Here is a 14,075-nt window from a genome sequence, read left to right on the forward strand (position 1 = left end):
GGAGCCCACCCCGAGCGCCGCGATGCAGATCACCACCCGCCGGAGCTCGGGGGCCTGGAAGGCGCCGGCCGAGGTGTGATCGGACCCCAGACTGGCCACAAAGGGCACAGCTGCTTGGCCCGAGGGCGAGGAGAGCGAGGGGATAGCGCGGCCACCCGCCTCGGCGGCCCGAGACTCAGCTCTACTCGCCGGAGAATGCGCCCGAGGACGACGGGGCGCCGGAGCGGTGGTTTCAACTGGCTAGCGCTAATGGGGGTGCGCTGGAGGAAGGCAGAGTGATGCGGGGGGGCAACTCGCCCGGCACCGAGATCGCCGTTGCGCCCTTCCCTGGACCCGGCGTCGCCCAGGATGGCTGGCCCGAGCCAGGGGCCGCGGCGGAGCTAGCACTGAGCGACCGACCCTCGCCCCCCGAGTCCCGGAGCCGGCCCCGCGCGGGGCCACGCGTCCCGCGGGCGCTGGTTCCTAAGGACAAGGACAGCACCAGCTTTTCCTTTCTCCCTTCCCTGCCCTGCTCCGCACTCCTCCCCCTGCTCGCTGTTGTTGTGTGTCAGCACTTGGCTGGAGACTTCTTGAACTTGCAGGGAGAATAACTTGGGCTCCTCACTTCGCGCCGGTGCCTCTGCCCCAGCGGACCCAGCCTCGCTGCCTGCGAACTCCGCCGCCCCTCCACTTCTCCGCTGGGCTTGACCCGAGACGCCGTTCCCTGCGTGCGGAGAGGAACTGCCCGGCCGGCACCCGGGAGGAGAAGGAGGAGGCGAAGGAAGGGAACCCGGTCCCTGTGCCAGGTCCTTCAGTCAGAGCTTTTTCCATGTGGAGGCTCTTTCAATGGACGTGTCCCCGCGTGCTTCTTAGACGGTCTGCGGTCTCCTAAAGGTAGACAACGTGGGCCAAGCCCAGGGTTGGGGGTGGGCGCGGGGCCCAGGCGGCCGCTGCGGCTGAGCCCCTCCCCGGGGCCAGGCCCCGCCAGCCGTAAACAGAACAGGTCCACGTGCAGCCGAGCCCCTGCGGCGATGCCCCCATCCTACCGCCCCTGGCGACCCTCGGCTTTTCGGGCCCGGTTTGCACTCTTCCGCCCCGTCCCCTCCCCTTCTTTGGTGTTTTATTAGGGCTGTTAACACTCAGATGATTAAAAAAAAAAAAGCCAAAGAAATCCCTTGGAGAGGGTAGCTGTTCACCCGTTAGCTGCCAACCTGTGTGCCCTGCCGTGGCAATCCCTTCTAAGTTCTGAAAGTTTCTCCAGGAGACCTGCTCTCTGTAGTCAGAGCTGCATCCCATTTAAGAAAATAGCAGAAGTTGTGATTCAACCTGTTTGTTTCCAGGAATGCTGGGTGGGTGGGGGGTGGAGGGGCAGTTCTTTAGTGCCACCTCGTACTGACACGTGAATTAATAGATACTAGCCATCTACATACCAGGAAGATGCCAGTGTATCATTGCTGCACAAGGGGCGTTTAGGGATGGAGTGGCCTGCCCTGACACTTCTGAGGTTAGAGGCGTGGGCCACAGGTTGCAAGTGACTTCGGAAGTTGTGCCCTTGAGTTTACTGGCTCTGGAAGTTATAGACTCGTGTGTGTGTGTGTGTGTGTGTGTGTGTGTGTGTGTGTATCAGGAAGTTCTATACAGCGCCTCTAAGGAAGTCACATGCACCATTCCTGCGTGTTTATATGCAAGTGAGCGCCGTGTGTTTGGGTTAGTTTAGGGGACGGAGGGGTGTGAGACCAAGAGGTGGTTTCCCCAGATTCCCTGCACTGGCTGTCACCGCGAGTGTCACAGGAAAAAAAAAAGGTGACAGTCACTGACTCCAGGCGAGTGGGGGGAGGGGAAGCAAATCTTGTCAGACCGATTGAGAATGGGATGGGAGGGGAAAGCCATCTGGCTCAGGAACTAGAGGGTCTTCTATTCTCCCAAACGTTCGAGCTTCAGCTCCTCTGAGTGTTGTCGGCCGGGTGGGCACCCTGGAGGAGGAGGCAAGTGGACCGAGCAGGAGCCCGGGCGGCGGGGGCGGAAGGGGGAGGGCTGGGCGGGGAGCTCCGTGACTCACGTCGGCCCTGTCCGCAGGTCGACCATGGTGGCCGGGACCCGCTGTCTTCTAGCGTTGCTGCTTCCCCAGGTCCTCCTGGGCGGCGCGGCCGACCTCATTCCCGAGCTGGGCCGGAGGAAGTTCGCGGCGTCTACTGGCCTCTCCTCTTCCCAGCCCTCGGACGACGTCCTCAGCGAGTTTGAGTTGCGGCTGCTCAGCATGTTCGGCCTGAAGCAGAGACCCACCCCGAGCAGGGACGCCGTGGTGCCCCCCTACATGCTGGACCTGTACCGCCGACATTCGGGTCAGCCAGGCGCGCCTGCCCCGGACCACCGGCTGGAGAGGGCAGCCAGCTTGGCCAACACCGTGCGCAGCTTCCACCACGAAGGTGAGGCGTGGAGCCGGGTGGAGGGGGCGGAGACGGAGGCGGGGAGTCATCCCGCAAAGCGCCCCACCGTGGGCAGACTGCAGGCGTTCCTGCAAGGGCAGCTTGGCCAGGGCGCTGCAGTTCTTTCCATTCTTGCCTCCGGAAGAACTTTTCTGAACTTGGCTTTCCCGCACTGCCTGTGTGGCGGGGGAGCCAGGGATTCCCCTTTGGTAAAACTGCACCCTTTTCCTGGCTTGCAGCCAGGAGAGCGACTCCTCCTCCAGGAACTGGAGAGAAATCAAGTGATGGGGAAGATGAGGGCAAAAGGCTTGCCCCTAGTCAACTAAACGTGCAAGAATTCCACGGGGGAAGAATGAAGGAGAGGGACAGATTGTGATCTCTGTCTGTTTGGAAGCTTTTGCTCTATGAATCTGCTTCTCTTACCCAAGCTGGAGTTTCAGGCATGACAGAGCCAAGGGCAGAATTTTCAGAGATAGTACTGAAAAAGCAAAGCCCAGGGCTTCAGATTTTTTCTAATATACAGTAGATCTGGGCCCGGTTCGGAAAATTTCAAATCCCTATCTAAGCCTCGTGGGAGATCAATTCCATAATCAATCTTGTTTCTACAATGACATTCTTGTCTTGTTCTCTAATCTGAGATGAACTCTGGAGTAGAGACAAGGCTAGCCTTCAGATAAAAGCTTTGCAGCAGCTGCCTGTTTTCCTTCGTGTGCATTGAAATGTAGATTTTTTAAATTTTATGATACTGGATCTGGTTTTTCTTAAGGTAGGATATTTCTGCTTGCTTCCTTAGAAAGACATGTCAGTGGATTTGAAATGTCTTAGAGCGGCTATTGAGATCTGTTGTACCCAAGTTCTTAGGGGGTGTTAGTTTAAAAGATGTTTCATTTTTATTCTTTTTTTATACTTTTAAATGCTCCTTTGGCATAAAACATTCTAAACAGAGCCTGAGTTCGTTCAAGTTCTAGAGAAGGGTCCAAAATTGTGTGTCACAAAGCAACCACTGGTAGCATATTGGGAAACTGGGAGTATAGTTCCCTTTCTCCATGCCTTGCCTTGCTGAGGTGGTCAATTTCAAATGGAAATCTACACTCTGATATAAACCATTCTGAAATGTCACAGCCAGGAGTTTTCTCCCAGTGTGAAGGATGGTTTACATTTGTGAGGACAGCAGTTGATAATGGGAAGGAGTCCCAAAGGCAGGTGCCATAACAAAAGGTACTTCCTCAAGGCAGCTATACATAATGATATCATCAAAGTGATAATCAATTCATTTTCCAGTCCCTTTCTAAGAGGTGCTCTCTGCTGGCAGCAGATCTAAATCAGATTTCAAAGGAAGTAAGATCTCATTTGACTCCTTCATGATTCACCCACTGAAAGCAGAAGTTGTCTGTTGTCCTGTAGAAATGTTTTGGTTCATGTACGGTCCGTCATCAAAACCTAGGGATGATGACAGGTTCAGCTCATCATTCCTAGCTGATGCTGATTAAAATTATTTTGATTCTTAATAGTAAGAACAGCTATTCCAGCCACATGGAAACCATTCTTAACTTTATTTTAAAGGCCAAGAAATTACTGTGTGTCTCTTAGAACTTAAATGTTTAAGCCATCTGACATCTAAAACATTCAGTTGCATGAGGATTCCATCAGTGAAGTCTGCATATTTCTCCTTCCTCTAGAAGTGGCCTGATCAAAACTAAACAGGCCAGAATTTATTTGAGTGTGTTAACTTAAATAGCACGCTTGAGTTTATAAGTCAGAATTGATACCTTTAAAAGTGTCAGTATTATGTCTCAAAGAGTACAGACGTTACCAACTTGCTTAAAATCAACTTGCAGTGATTTCACACTTAACACAATTAGATGATAGAGAAAAGCTATGTAATGTTTGCCCCAAACTTCAACAAATCCCTTTTCTTGTTTTCTACAAATTGCCCCCTTTTGAGGACCGTTGCATTTTTGTGTAATCCAGGATTTGATTTTTTATATACATCCTTGTTTATAAAATACTGTGCACGACACTAAAATCTTTTAACAAACCATCTGATTAAGGCTGCAGGTTTAAGAGAGGAATTTGGTTCATGGAACCTTCATGGGTGTTTATTTGGTAAAGGGCTAAAGGACCTGATAACAAGAATTACCCGTAGGTCTTACTTGTGGTTGGGATCTGGGTGATTGGTGAAAGATAGGACAAGAGATATCATGACGGCAACCAATGTGTGAAGATAATGGGTCCACACCGTAGGTGATCTGACACAGCAATTGTCAGTTGTCATTTTGCCTATTAAACTTTGTCTAGTCCTTTTTACAGTGGCTTTTATTTGGGAAAGCCCAGGCACTGCAAAAATGTTCTTTTTTCAAAGTTGTTAAAAAGTGCTTTGGCCGCATAGGCCTTTTGAAATTGCCACTGAGGATAGAAAAATCACTTCTCCAGCTGGAAGGAGTGTTTTCTGCTTTGCTTGTAGTTAAAAAAACACATTGAAATTGGTTGATTTCATTGGCCCTGCAAAACATCTTGATATTTTCCCATCAGACTGGAATATAGAAGAACTACATGCTTGCTCTCCAGACTGTGAAGGACACAGTTCCTTTTGCCCAAAGTAACTGAATTATTTGCCTCTATGACTAAAGCTTTGAAATAGAGATTAACCCTGTTCCCACAGATGTCATTTTCATGAAAATATCCATTTAAAAGGAAAGTTCAAGAAACAACCATTGCTCTGTGAAGGAGCATTTGTATGACAAAGTCTCAGTACAGCCAAAGGATTTGGACACTGTAGGAGTTCCCCCAAACCAGTGCTCACCTGGGGTGCTTCGCTAGTGTCCCCAGGCGTGGCAGCGTGATTATGAAAGGCCCCAGTGAGAAGAACAGGTGTTCCACTTGGAAATGTTCATAGAGATTGAGGCCTTGGAGCCCAGGGGTTTTTCTTACACTAATGTTTTCTGTTTTTGCCTTTTTAGTGGATCTTCTTTGTTCCCTCTTGATCCCTCCTCATTGAGATTTTTTGTCTTTTTTAAGACTTCTCCTCTATATATTTTACTAAGTAGGCAGCAATAAGAGGGCACTGGATCATTCCAGAGGTGTTGGAGCTAAGGGTGAGCAGAGGCCAAATCAGGGCTAGTGACCATGACCATACTGTTTCTTCTAGTTCCTATCTCCTTGGTTGTCTTTATTTTTTTAACTGACTGATTTTAACCTTTTGTATTTTATCTTTTTTTTTTTTTTGCTTTGGTACATTAGTTGTCTAACCATTATTTTATATTTTGGAGAGTATCACTTATTATTCTCTACTGCTCTCATTTTATTTCAGGGCAGGGATTTACAACCTTACCAATTTGCTCGAACATGTCCAGGTTTTAATTGTTGTTTTCTTAATGGACATTTGTTGTTGTTGTTGTTGTTGTTCAAAGAGTGTTGCAAAGTTCTCAAAATGTAATGACAACTCACTTTTTGTTACACCTTGTCATACCGTAGGACAAAAAGGCAGCCACAAAATATCAGTAGTTCCAAACAAGTTCTATCTATCCCAGTGGGCCCTACCACTTTGCTTTTCTGCTTACTTAGTTCTGTCTGCTCTCTCTACCATTCTTGAGTAGTGTATTTCTGTCCATTTAGATGGAACAGAATTTGCCCTCTGGTTATCATTGTAGTATTAAACACAAATCAGCTTCTAAGGGTTTTGACTTTTGCTTGAGTTTTAGACTCCTCCCCTGTGTTAGATGGTGCCGTCTAGTGGCCAAAAACTTGGGACCTGCAGTAGACTCAGGTTTGTAGCTATGCTCTTCATTTACTAGCTCTGTGACTTTAAGAAAGTCATGTAACCTCTCTGAGCTCCAACTATTTCATTTACAAAAAGGAGCTAATAACAGTTCCTCTTTAATTTAGTCATCATAAGATAGTTCCTGTGAAGTTCTACTGCTAGACTTGGCACAAACAAACAATGAGCACACTTGCTGTCATTAACGTGATGACTTCTTTCTTTTTTTTTTTGACTTCCGTGGCATATGGAAGTTCTCAGGCTAGGGTTCAAATCAGAGCTGTAGCTGCCAGCCTACACCACAGCTCACAGCAACGCCGGATCCTTATCCCACTGAGCAAGGCCAGGGATCAAACCCACATCCTCATGAACACTAGTTGGGTTTGTTACTGCTGAGCGATGACAGGAACTCTGATAACTTCTTTCTTTATGTCCTATTCTCTCCTGGCCTATGGAAGAGGCCAGAGTGGACCTAGGCAAGCTGAGGGAATTCCATCTCAACTTTTGGATTATTTTGATGTAGACAAATAATTGAAGTGTAAATGATTAAGGTGGAACTTCCCTTTTGGAGGAGAGGTTGAAAGTCACAGTTGCCTTGGGTTCCTTTATTTTTCTACAATTTTGCATCCATAGCTCCATCCATTTGGATAAGAACGTAAAGGTTCAAGGACCTAAGTCTCAGGTAGACTAGAGTCCTTAAATCCCTTGGCAGGTGCAGCTTATTCAACAAGGGTTATTTACCAAGAATTAATAACTGTATATGCCTTCAGAAAAACATACATTACCTACTTAGGTAAATGCTCTATATTTTCAGTATCTCCAGGCTGGTTGTGATGGTTTGCAGCTTTTTTTCCTTTACGCCATTTCAAAAGGTTCTGATTTTTTTTCCACCTTCAAGGAAAAAAAAAAAAAATCATGCTTTCTTGTAGATCAAAGGAAAGAGTAGTAGGTGCCCTAACCTTGGCCAGTTGTTTTCCTGAGATTGGGGGGGTTCCTGTGACCTTCTGACTTATCTCTGTGACCTGAGCCTGCAGTTAGGGGTATTTTCATAGAGGCCTTTGTATAAGGAGGAATAGCATTTCTTCAGGGGTTAGGGTAACTGAGGTGAAGCTGCAAAGTTGGAGAAAGATCTTCACGTTACTTATTTATATTTAATAGTGTAATTTTTTTCCTTTGCTAAATGCTATCCTTTCTGCCGCTCACCTTCAAGCAGATTCATGAGATAGCATGTTTTTTCTTTTTTGACCATGCCTGTGACATAAAAGTCCCCAGACCAGGGATCAAACCTGCCTACATTGTAGCAGCACCTGAGCCACTGCAGTGACAATGCTGGATCCTTAACCCACTATGCCATAAGAGAACTCCAAAATTGTTTTTTATAGGTCAAATCTGGCTGAATGGAGGCTGTCCTATATAATTCAGTCTAATAGTAGTCTTTCGGAGGGTTATGTTCTATTGAATGCCTCTTTGATACACATCCGCCCTCTTTACTTCATTGTCTCTCATGCTTACCTTGGAGGTTATTTCTTTATCCCCCTCCTCTTGGCTGTGTGTGTGTATGTTTAGAATTTCTTTCTTTCTTATTTATGGATTTGAACTTGGGAGTTTTGTTGCCGTTATGGTTTCTTTGGGCACCTATGTTAATACAGCTGCTTACCAAAGGCCCTGGATAATGTGCCTTTCCTTCCTCTATTTAAAAGAAAAGCCAGTATTCTTAGGTGTGCTGGTTTCAGCAAAGTCAGGAGCCCAGGTCTAGGCCTGGCTTGGTGTCCTCGTGTCCGGAGGATGCTGCTGACTTTTACATCACTCCTCTTTCCTCTGATAGCCAAGGGCTACTCTGATGAAAGAATATTTTCAGCAGAAGCAACCGAGGGCTCCTGAATTGCCAAGGGGAGTGGAAAGACGGGGGTAAACACCATCCTTGATATTTGCTGGAGACACGGACCAGAGCCCTGCTTCCACTGGTGGGAGGATTATTTTTAAAATAGCGCCTGGCCGGAAGTAGCATTAGCCGGCAGTGGTTTTAGGGTGTGCATGGCTCCTGAAAGGTACTCCTCCGTGTGTGGGTTAGCAGGCCCAAGAGGCCCATGGAAGATACTTCGGACCTCTTGGTCTCCCTGACCAAGTAGATGGGCTTTAAATCCTTCTGTTCTGAGTCTGGCTGCCCACCTATGGCCTCACCTCTTCCTTTTTGGCCAATGCTAATGGTTTTTCTATTTATTCTTCTATTATTTTTAAAAAGGCACTTGAAACGATGTCCCTGGTAATTGGTAATTTATACGTGAATGTGAAAAACATCCTTACAGCCTTTATGCTCAAAGGCTGGTTCACGAGTCCCCAGCATTGTCTCACCTGGGAGCTGCTTGGAATGCTGATTCCCAGGCCACACCCCAGACTCACCCACTGAATCAGAATCTGCATTTGAAGATTCACGGTGTCCTGGGTGTTTTGCACCGCAGCTGCAGTTTGAGAAGCATCACATTAAAGCATTCCTCCATAATTTGATGTAAGCCGCCCCTGTTGACCTCGTGCATCCACTTAGCTGCAGTGATGACTCTTGTTTTGATGATGTTTACACAGGTAGAACCTTTGAGTGAGTGACTGAAATGATTCTCCTTTGCCAAGGCATCTGAATTCTGTGAGGGAAGTGTAGCTGTTTGGTGTAGAAGTAAAATCAGAAAATTAATGAAAGTAGGGCTTCCTCTTATGGTGATGACATGCACCATGGCCAAACAGATTTTGTTAGCACTCAGGTTGGATCCTGAATGAAGCAGGTAAAAACTGTTGACAGTGGAATGACAAGATGTAGTAAAGCTAGAAGAAGGTCAACCCACATATCTCAAAGTCTAGTGCCATTTACTACTAATTTAATGATAACACATACCTTTGATGATGTGCAGGCTGCAGCATTCAAGGTACTGTGTTATAGTTTATTGTTTGCTTGGGAAGCAATTTACTCCTTAAAATTGAAATTCTGGAATTTTAAATCAGGAAGAACTTTTATGTATACCCCACTTAAATGACTATTTTGAAATAATGATAATAGATTTTAAATTATTCTCTAATAGATTTTCCCTTACACCAGAAATATCATAATGGTATTTCCGTTGATTTTTATAAATTATTTTTGGTTTTCCCTCTCTCTCCCAAAGCCTATTTTAGGGTAGGTATGTTTTTTAACATGGTTTATTTTTTTAAAAAGATAAAGGAATTACAACAGAAGAGTCATTTTTTTTCTTCCAAAAGCATCGGAAGTAAGTTTTTGATTTTTGAGGTCATAAGGAGGTGAGAGAACAGACAAACCGGGGAGTTATTTCTCTTGAAATGTCTAGCCTTAATTATTACAATGCCCTAGTACCTAGTACCACCCTTATGTTTCCAAAGAAATAGATCCCTGTAAATGCCTTTGTCTCTGGACTTTTGAGTAAAATAGTAGGGTGTGCTTTGCAAAATGTCATCGTGGATGTTGAGTTTCAGAGTCTTTAATTAGGAAACTGAAATCTGTATATCGAGATTTGTAAATCATCTAAATTGCAGAGTAATGTTTTAGAATACCGCTTAAGGGATTGACATTAAAGCCTTTTTCTTTTTAAGAAATGCAATAATTTCCTCAAATCCTCACTCATTAGACCTCTACTAACTACAGTGCTGACTTTTTCTTTTTGCCCTAAAGTCTGTGAATTCCAAAGAAATGCTTCACCATTCCCCCCATTATTATAGCCACCTGGAAGCAGTATTCATGTGTTGGATTAAAAATGTAACAATGAATTAGGAACTTTTGTTTCACAATACATATGTTGACATAAATGTATAGAAAAGGGAGGATCCTTTTTTTTTTTTATCAAAAGGGGAAAATTTAAATTTTCTGGTTGCAAACTTTGACGTGGGAGAAATCAAACCCTGAAGTGAGGTTTATAAATCCTTCTATCCAATCAGATTGTCACCACTTGTCCTAACAATTTTCCTTTTTTTTCCACTTTTTTGTATCAAATTAGAATCTTTGGAAGAACTGCCAGAAATGAGTGGAAAAACAACCCGGCGCTTCTTCTTTAATTTAACTTCTGTCCCCACCGAGGAGTTTATCACCTCAGCAGAACTTCAGGTCTTTCGGGAGCAGACACAGGAGACTTTGGATAACAGTAGCAGTTTCCATCACCGAATTAATATTTATGAAATCATCAAACCTGCAACAGCCAACTCCAAGTTCCCCGTGACCAGACTTTTGGACACCAGGTTGGTGACTCCGAATGCCAGCAGGTGGGAGAGCTTCGACGTCACCCCCGCTGTGATGCGGTGGACTGCACAGGGGGTCGCCAACCACGGGTTCGTGGTGGAAGTGGCCCACCCGGAGGACAGCCCGGAGGTCTCCAAGAGGCATGTGCGGATTAGCAGGTCTTTGCACCAAGATGAGCACAGCTGGTTACAAATAAGACCCTTGCTAGTCACTTTCGGCCACGATGGGAAAGGACACCCTCTGCACAAAAGGGAAAAGCGTCAAGCAAAACACAAACAGCGCAAGCGCCTGAAATCCAGCTGCAAGAGACACCCTTTGTACGTGGACTTCAGTGATGTGGGCTGGAATGACTGGATCGTAGCCCCCCCGGGGTATCATGCCTTTTACTGCCACGGGGAGTGCCCTTTCCCCCTGGCTGATCACCTGAACTCCACGAATCACGCCATCGTCCAGACGTTGGTCAACTCCGTTAACTCTAAGATCCCAAAGGCGTGCTGTGTCCCAACAGAACTCAGTGCCATCTCCATGCTGTACCTTGACGAGAACGAAAAGGTGGTATTAAAGAACTACCAGGACATGGTTGTGGAGGGTTGTGGGTGTCGTTAGCACAGCAAAATAAAAATAAATATATATATATATATTTTAGAAAAAACAAAAAAAAAAATCAAGTTGACACTTTAATATTTCCCAATGAAGACTTTATTTATGGAATGGAATGGAGAAAAAAAACACAGCTATTTTGAAAATATATTTATATCTACGAAAAGAAGTTGGGAAAACAAATATTTTAATCAGAGAATTATTCCTTAAAGATTTTAAAATGTATTTCGTTGTACATTTTATATGGGTTCAACCCCAGCACATGAAGTATAATGGTCAGATTTATTTTGTATTTATTTACTATTATAACCACTTTTTAGGAGAAATAGCTAATTTGTATTTATATGTAATCGAAAGAAGTATTGGGTTTGTACATAATTTTCCAAAAATTGTAGTTGTTTTTCGTTGTGTGTATTTAAGATGAAAAGTCTACATGGAAGGTTACTCTGGCAAAGTGCTTAGCACATTTGCTTTTTTTTTTTTTTTTTTTTTTTTTTTTTTTTTTTTTTTTTTTTTTTGCAGTGCTACTGTTAAGGTCACAAGTTCAAGTCCAGAAAAAAAAAGTGGATAATCCACTCTGCTGACTTTCAAGATTATTATATTATTCAATTCTCAGGAATGTTGCAGAGTGGTTACCCAGTCCATGAGAACCTATGTCCTTATTAGGTGGAATATTTGGATAAGAACCAGACATCGCTGATCTAATATACAATCCTTCCCCCACCCCCCAATTTGCAGAAAATAAAAAGCAGGACCAATTGAAATAATTAGGAAAATGATGAATCTTCAGGAAAGGGAATGATGGTTTGTTGTTCTTCTTTCCTAAACTAGTGACCCCTTCAAAGGGGCTGGTCTGGCCAAAGTGTTAAATAAAACATAAGATTTCTTCATTATTCAGATTGTGGTCATGTATATTTAAAATTGATATCTAGTTGCCCTCATGAAGAGTTGGAAATTGATTTGTGTTTTAACTTTTACCTCACCTGGCAGCCTAAAGCTCAGAAGGACTCCATTTTCTAACTTTGCCCCCAACACAGCAAAAGCATGCCCGTCGTGCTTTCTCTCCACCCCGATCTCTGTTCCATCAGCTTGCTTTTCTTTCCAAGGTTATATATTTGAACACTTTTCTCCAAATGTTAAACCTATTTAGGATAATAAATATCAAAGCTCTGGTACTTCATTCTATAGAGTCCATCCTGTAAGAGAAAATGGAACATTTGTACAGCATTCACAAAGATCACCTTGTGTCTGCAATTTTGTTTCTGAGGCTACTCATTGTGGAAGGAGGTAGGGAAAAGGCAGGGAATGGCTGGAGATTTGCAAGCAAGTCATTGGATAATTCCTAGGAATTGTCAGTGATTTAGTATTTCACACAAACCTCTTTGAGGCAGAAAGATTTAAAAGAGAACCGAAGCTACAAAACAAGCAAAACCTGGGGAACCCAAGATAAAGTTTCAGAGATGATATCCCATGCAACAGAGGCAATGGAGCCAAAAAATTAGAAAGGGAAAGTGTCTGAGATCAGCTTCTACAAGGCCATCTGCCAATTGGACTAAAGCCCAAGCAGAGTGAAGTCAAATTAGGCCTTCGGAATGAACGCTCACCAGTGGCAGGGCTCCTGTGCTCTGGGTTGAAGTCAGACACTAGGAAGGGTTCTGTGGGTTTGTTGCTGTGGCTGGGGGGGGGGAGGGCCCACAACACCCCATGATGTTACCAGAAGTATTTTAAGGTCAGTTTCTAGGACTGAGTGTCACCTCTGACCCTGCTGTGACTGGAGAGGCCTGATTTTCTTTCCTAGCCCTGCCTAGGAATTGGCTGAAAAAAAAAAAAAGAGTGTGTTAGTAAAGGAACAGTCTGTTATCATCAGATTCTTCCCAGGAATTAACTTGCAATGGATGACCATGTTACATTTTGGGTTACATTTTGGGTGTGATAGGTTTAACCCTAGATTTGAGATTATCTAGATCGTATTTTAAAATGAGTACTAGTTATCCTTCCACTTTCAAAATCCTCTAGTTTCTTTTTATCCCTCCCCCACTGCTCTGGGATATCTTTGGTATTAGCCCCCACCCAGGGGGTGAGATCATCTCTACCCAGCATTCTTCACTCGCTCTTGCCATGGATGTGAGGCACAGGCTGCTCAGTCTTAGCATCCTAAAAAAATAGTAGTCCATGTTTTCTCATCTCCAAGTAACTCATGAGAGTGTAAAAGTACAGCACAAGAAATTCCATACACTGGGCAGTTGCATTCCTCTTTTTGACCTCTCTGCTTCATTGGTTCTGATTTTCTTCGTTAAAATGGTTCTCAAATGTGTTGTGTGAAATATTTATATGTACAAGTATATATAGACATGTGATATATAAAAATATAAGTATATGTAAATATATACAAATATATAAATGCATTTGAATATAAATATATACACAAAAATTTGTGTAAATGTAGATATAATATGTAATATATAAATATACATATGAAGATATATGTATTATGTATTACAAAGATAGATGTTGACATTTTCAGTTTAGTTTCAGGGATTTTGTAATAGTTGAGGACTCTAACTTCTTGGCAATTTACTTGAGAAGCAGAATATTCTTACATGTATTTTACATTCTTAAACATTTTGGCTCACAATCTTAATTCTGAGGAAAAAACAAAAGGTGTCATGACTAATCCCATGACACATGACACTACAGATCTTGAATCTTCAGTCACTGTTCTGTAGGCATCTTTGAATAATTTTGGAGTGGGATTTTTTTTTTAATGTAGTGAGTTTCTGAATTTGGGGGGATCACCTTTCAAAACTGATTAAATTATGTCATCTGGTTTTGTGCTTGTCTGGGCTGTGTGTGCCTCCCTGGCATGGTTTTAACCTGTATGGCAGGTCCAGATTGCTCTTTTTTGGCCTTCAAAATTGGGGAGATGGAAGATGAGTGGTTTACAGATTCATCTGTGCTTCCCTTTTTTTTTTCATACTTTCTACTCCAGTTGCTATTTGAAATTGTACCTCAAGAGGCCAAGAGCAGAGAGATGGTCTATCATCTGACCTGCGTCATGATCAGGTACTAGATCTAGACT

The 14,075-nt window shown here is 44.0% G+C and overlaps 1 protein-coding gene across 2 annotated transcripts; it reads left to right on the plus strand.

The window, feature by feature from the left end:
- BMP2 (bone morphogenetic protein 2) lies at positions 332-12,827 on the plus strand. 2 transcript variants are annotated; one of them, NM_001195399.1, is given in 3 exon segments: positions 332-873; positions 2,056-2,405; positions 10,158-11,007. In NM_001195399.1, coding segments are annotated over 2 exon segments (1,188 nt in total). In that variant the 5' UTR covers positions 332-873; positions 2,056-2,062; the 3' UTR covers positions 11,003-11,007.

Source organism: Sus scrofa, chromosome 17 (assembly GCF_000003025.6).
Source record: "Sus scrofa isolate TJ Tabasco breed Duroc chromosome 17, Sscrofa11.1, whole genome shotgun sequence".
NCBI lineage: Eukaryota > Metazoa > Chordata > Mammalia > Artiodactyla > Suidae > Sus > Sus scrofa.

What these genes read in the sequence shown, in the direction of transcription:
- BMP2 (XM_013985060.2), top strand. Translation starts at nt 2,063, where the DNA reads ATGGTGGCCGGGACCCGCTGTCTTCTAGCGTTGCTGCTTCCCCAGGTC. An exon ending in GCGCAGCTTCCACCACGAAG is followed by an intron (nt 2,406 to 10,157) that starts GTGAGGCGTGGA and finishes GTATCAAATTAG; the next exon opens with AATCTTTGGAAGAACTGCCA.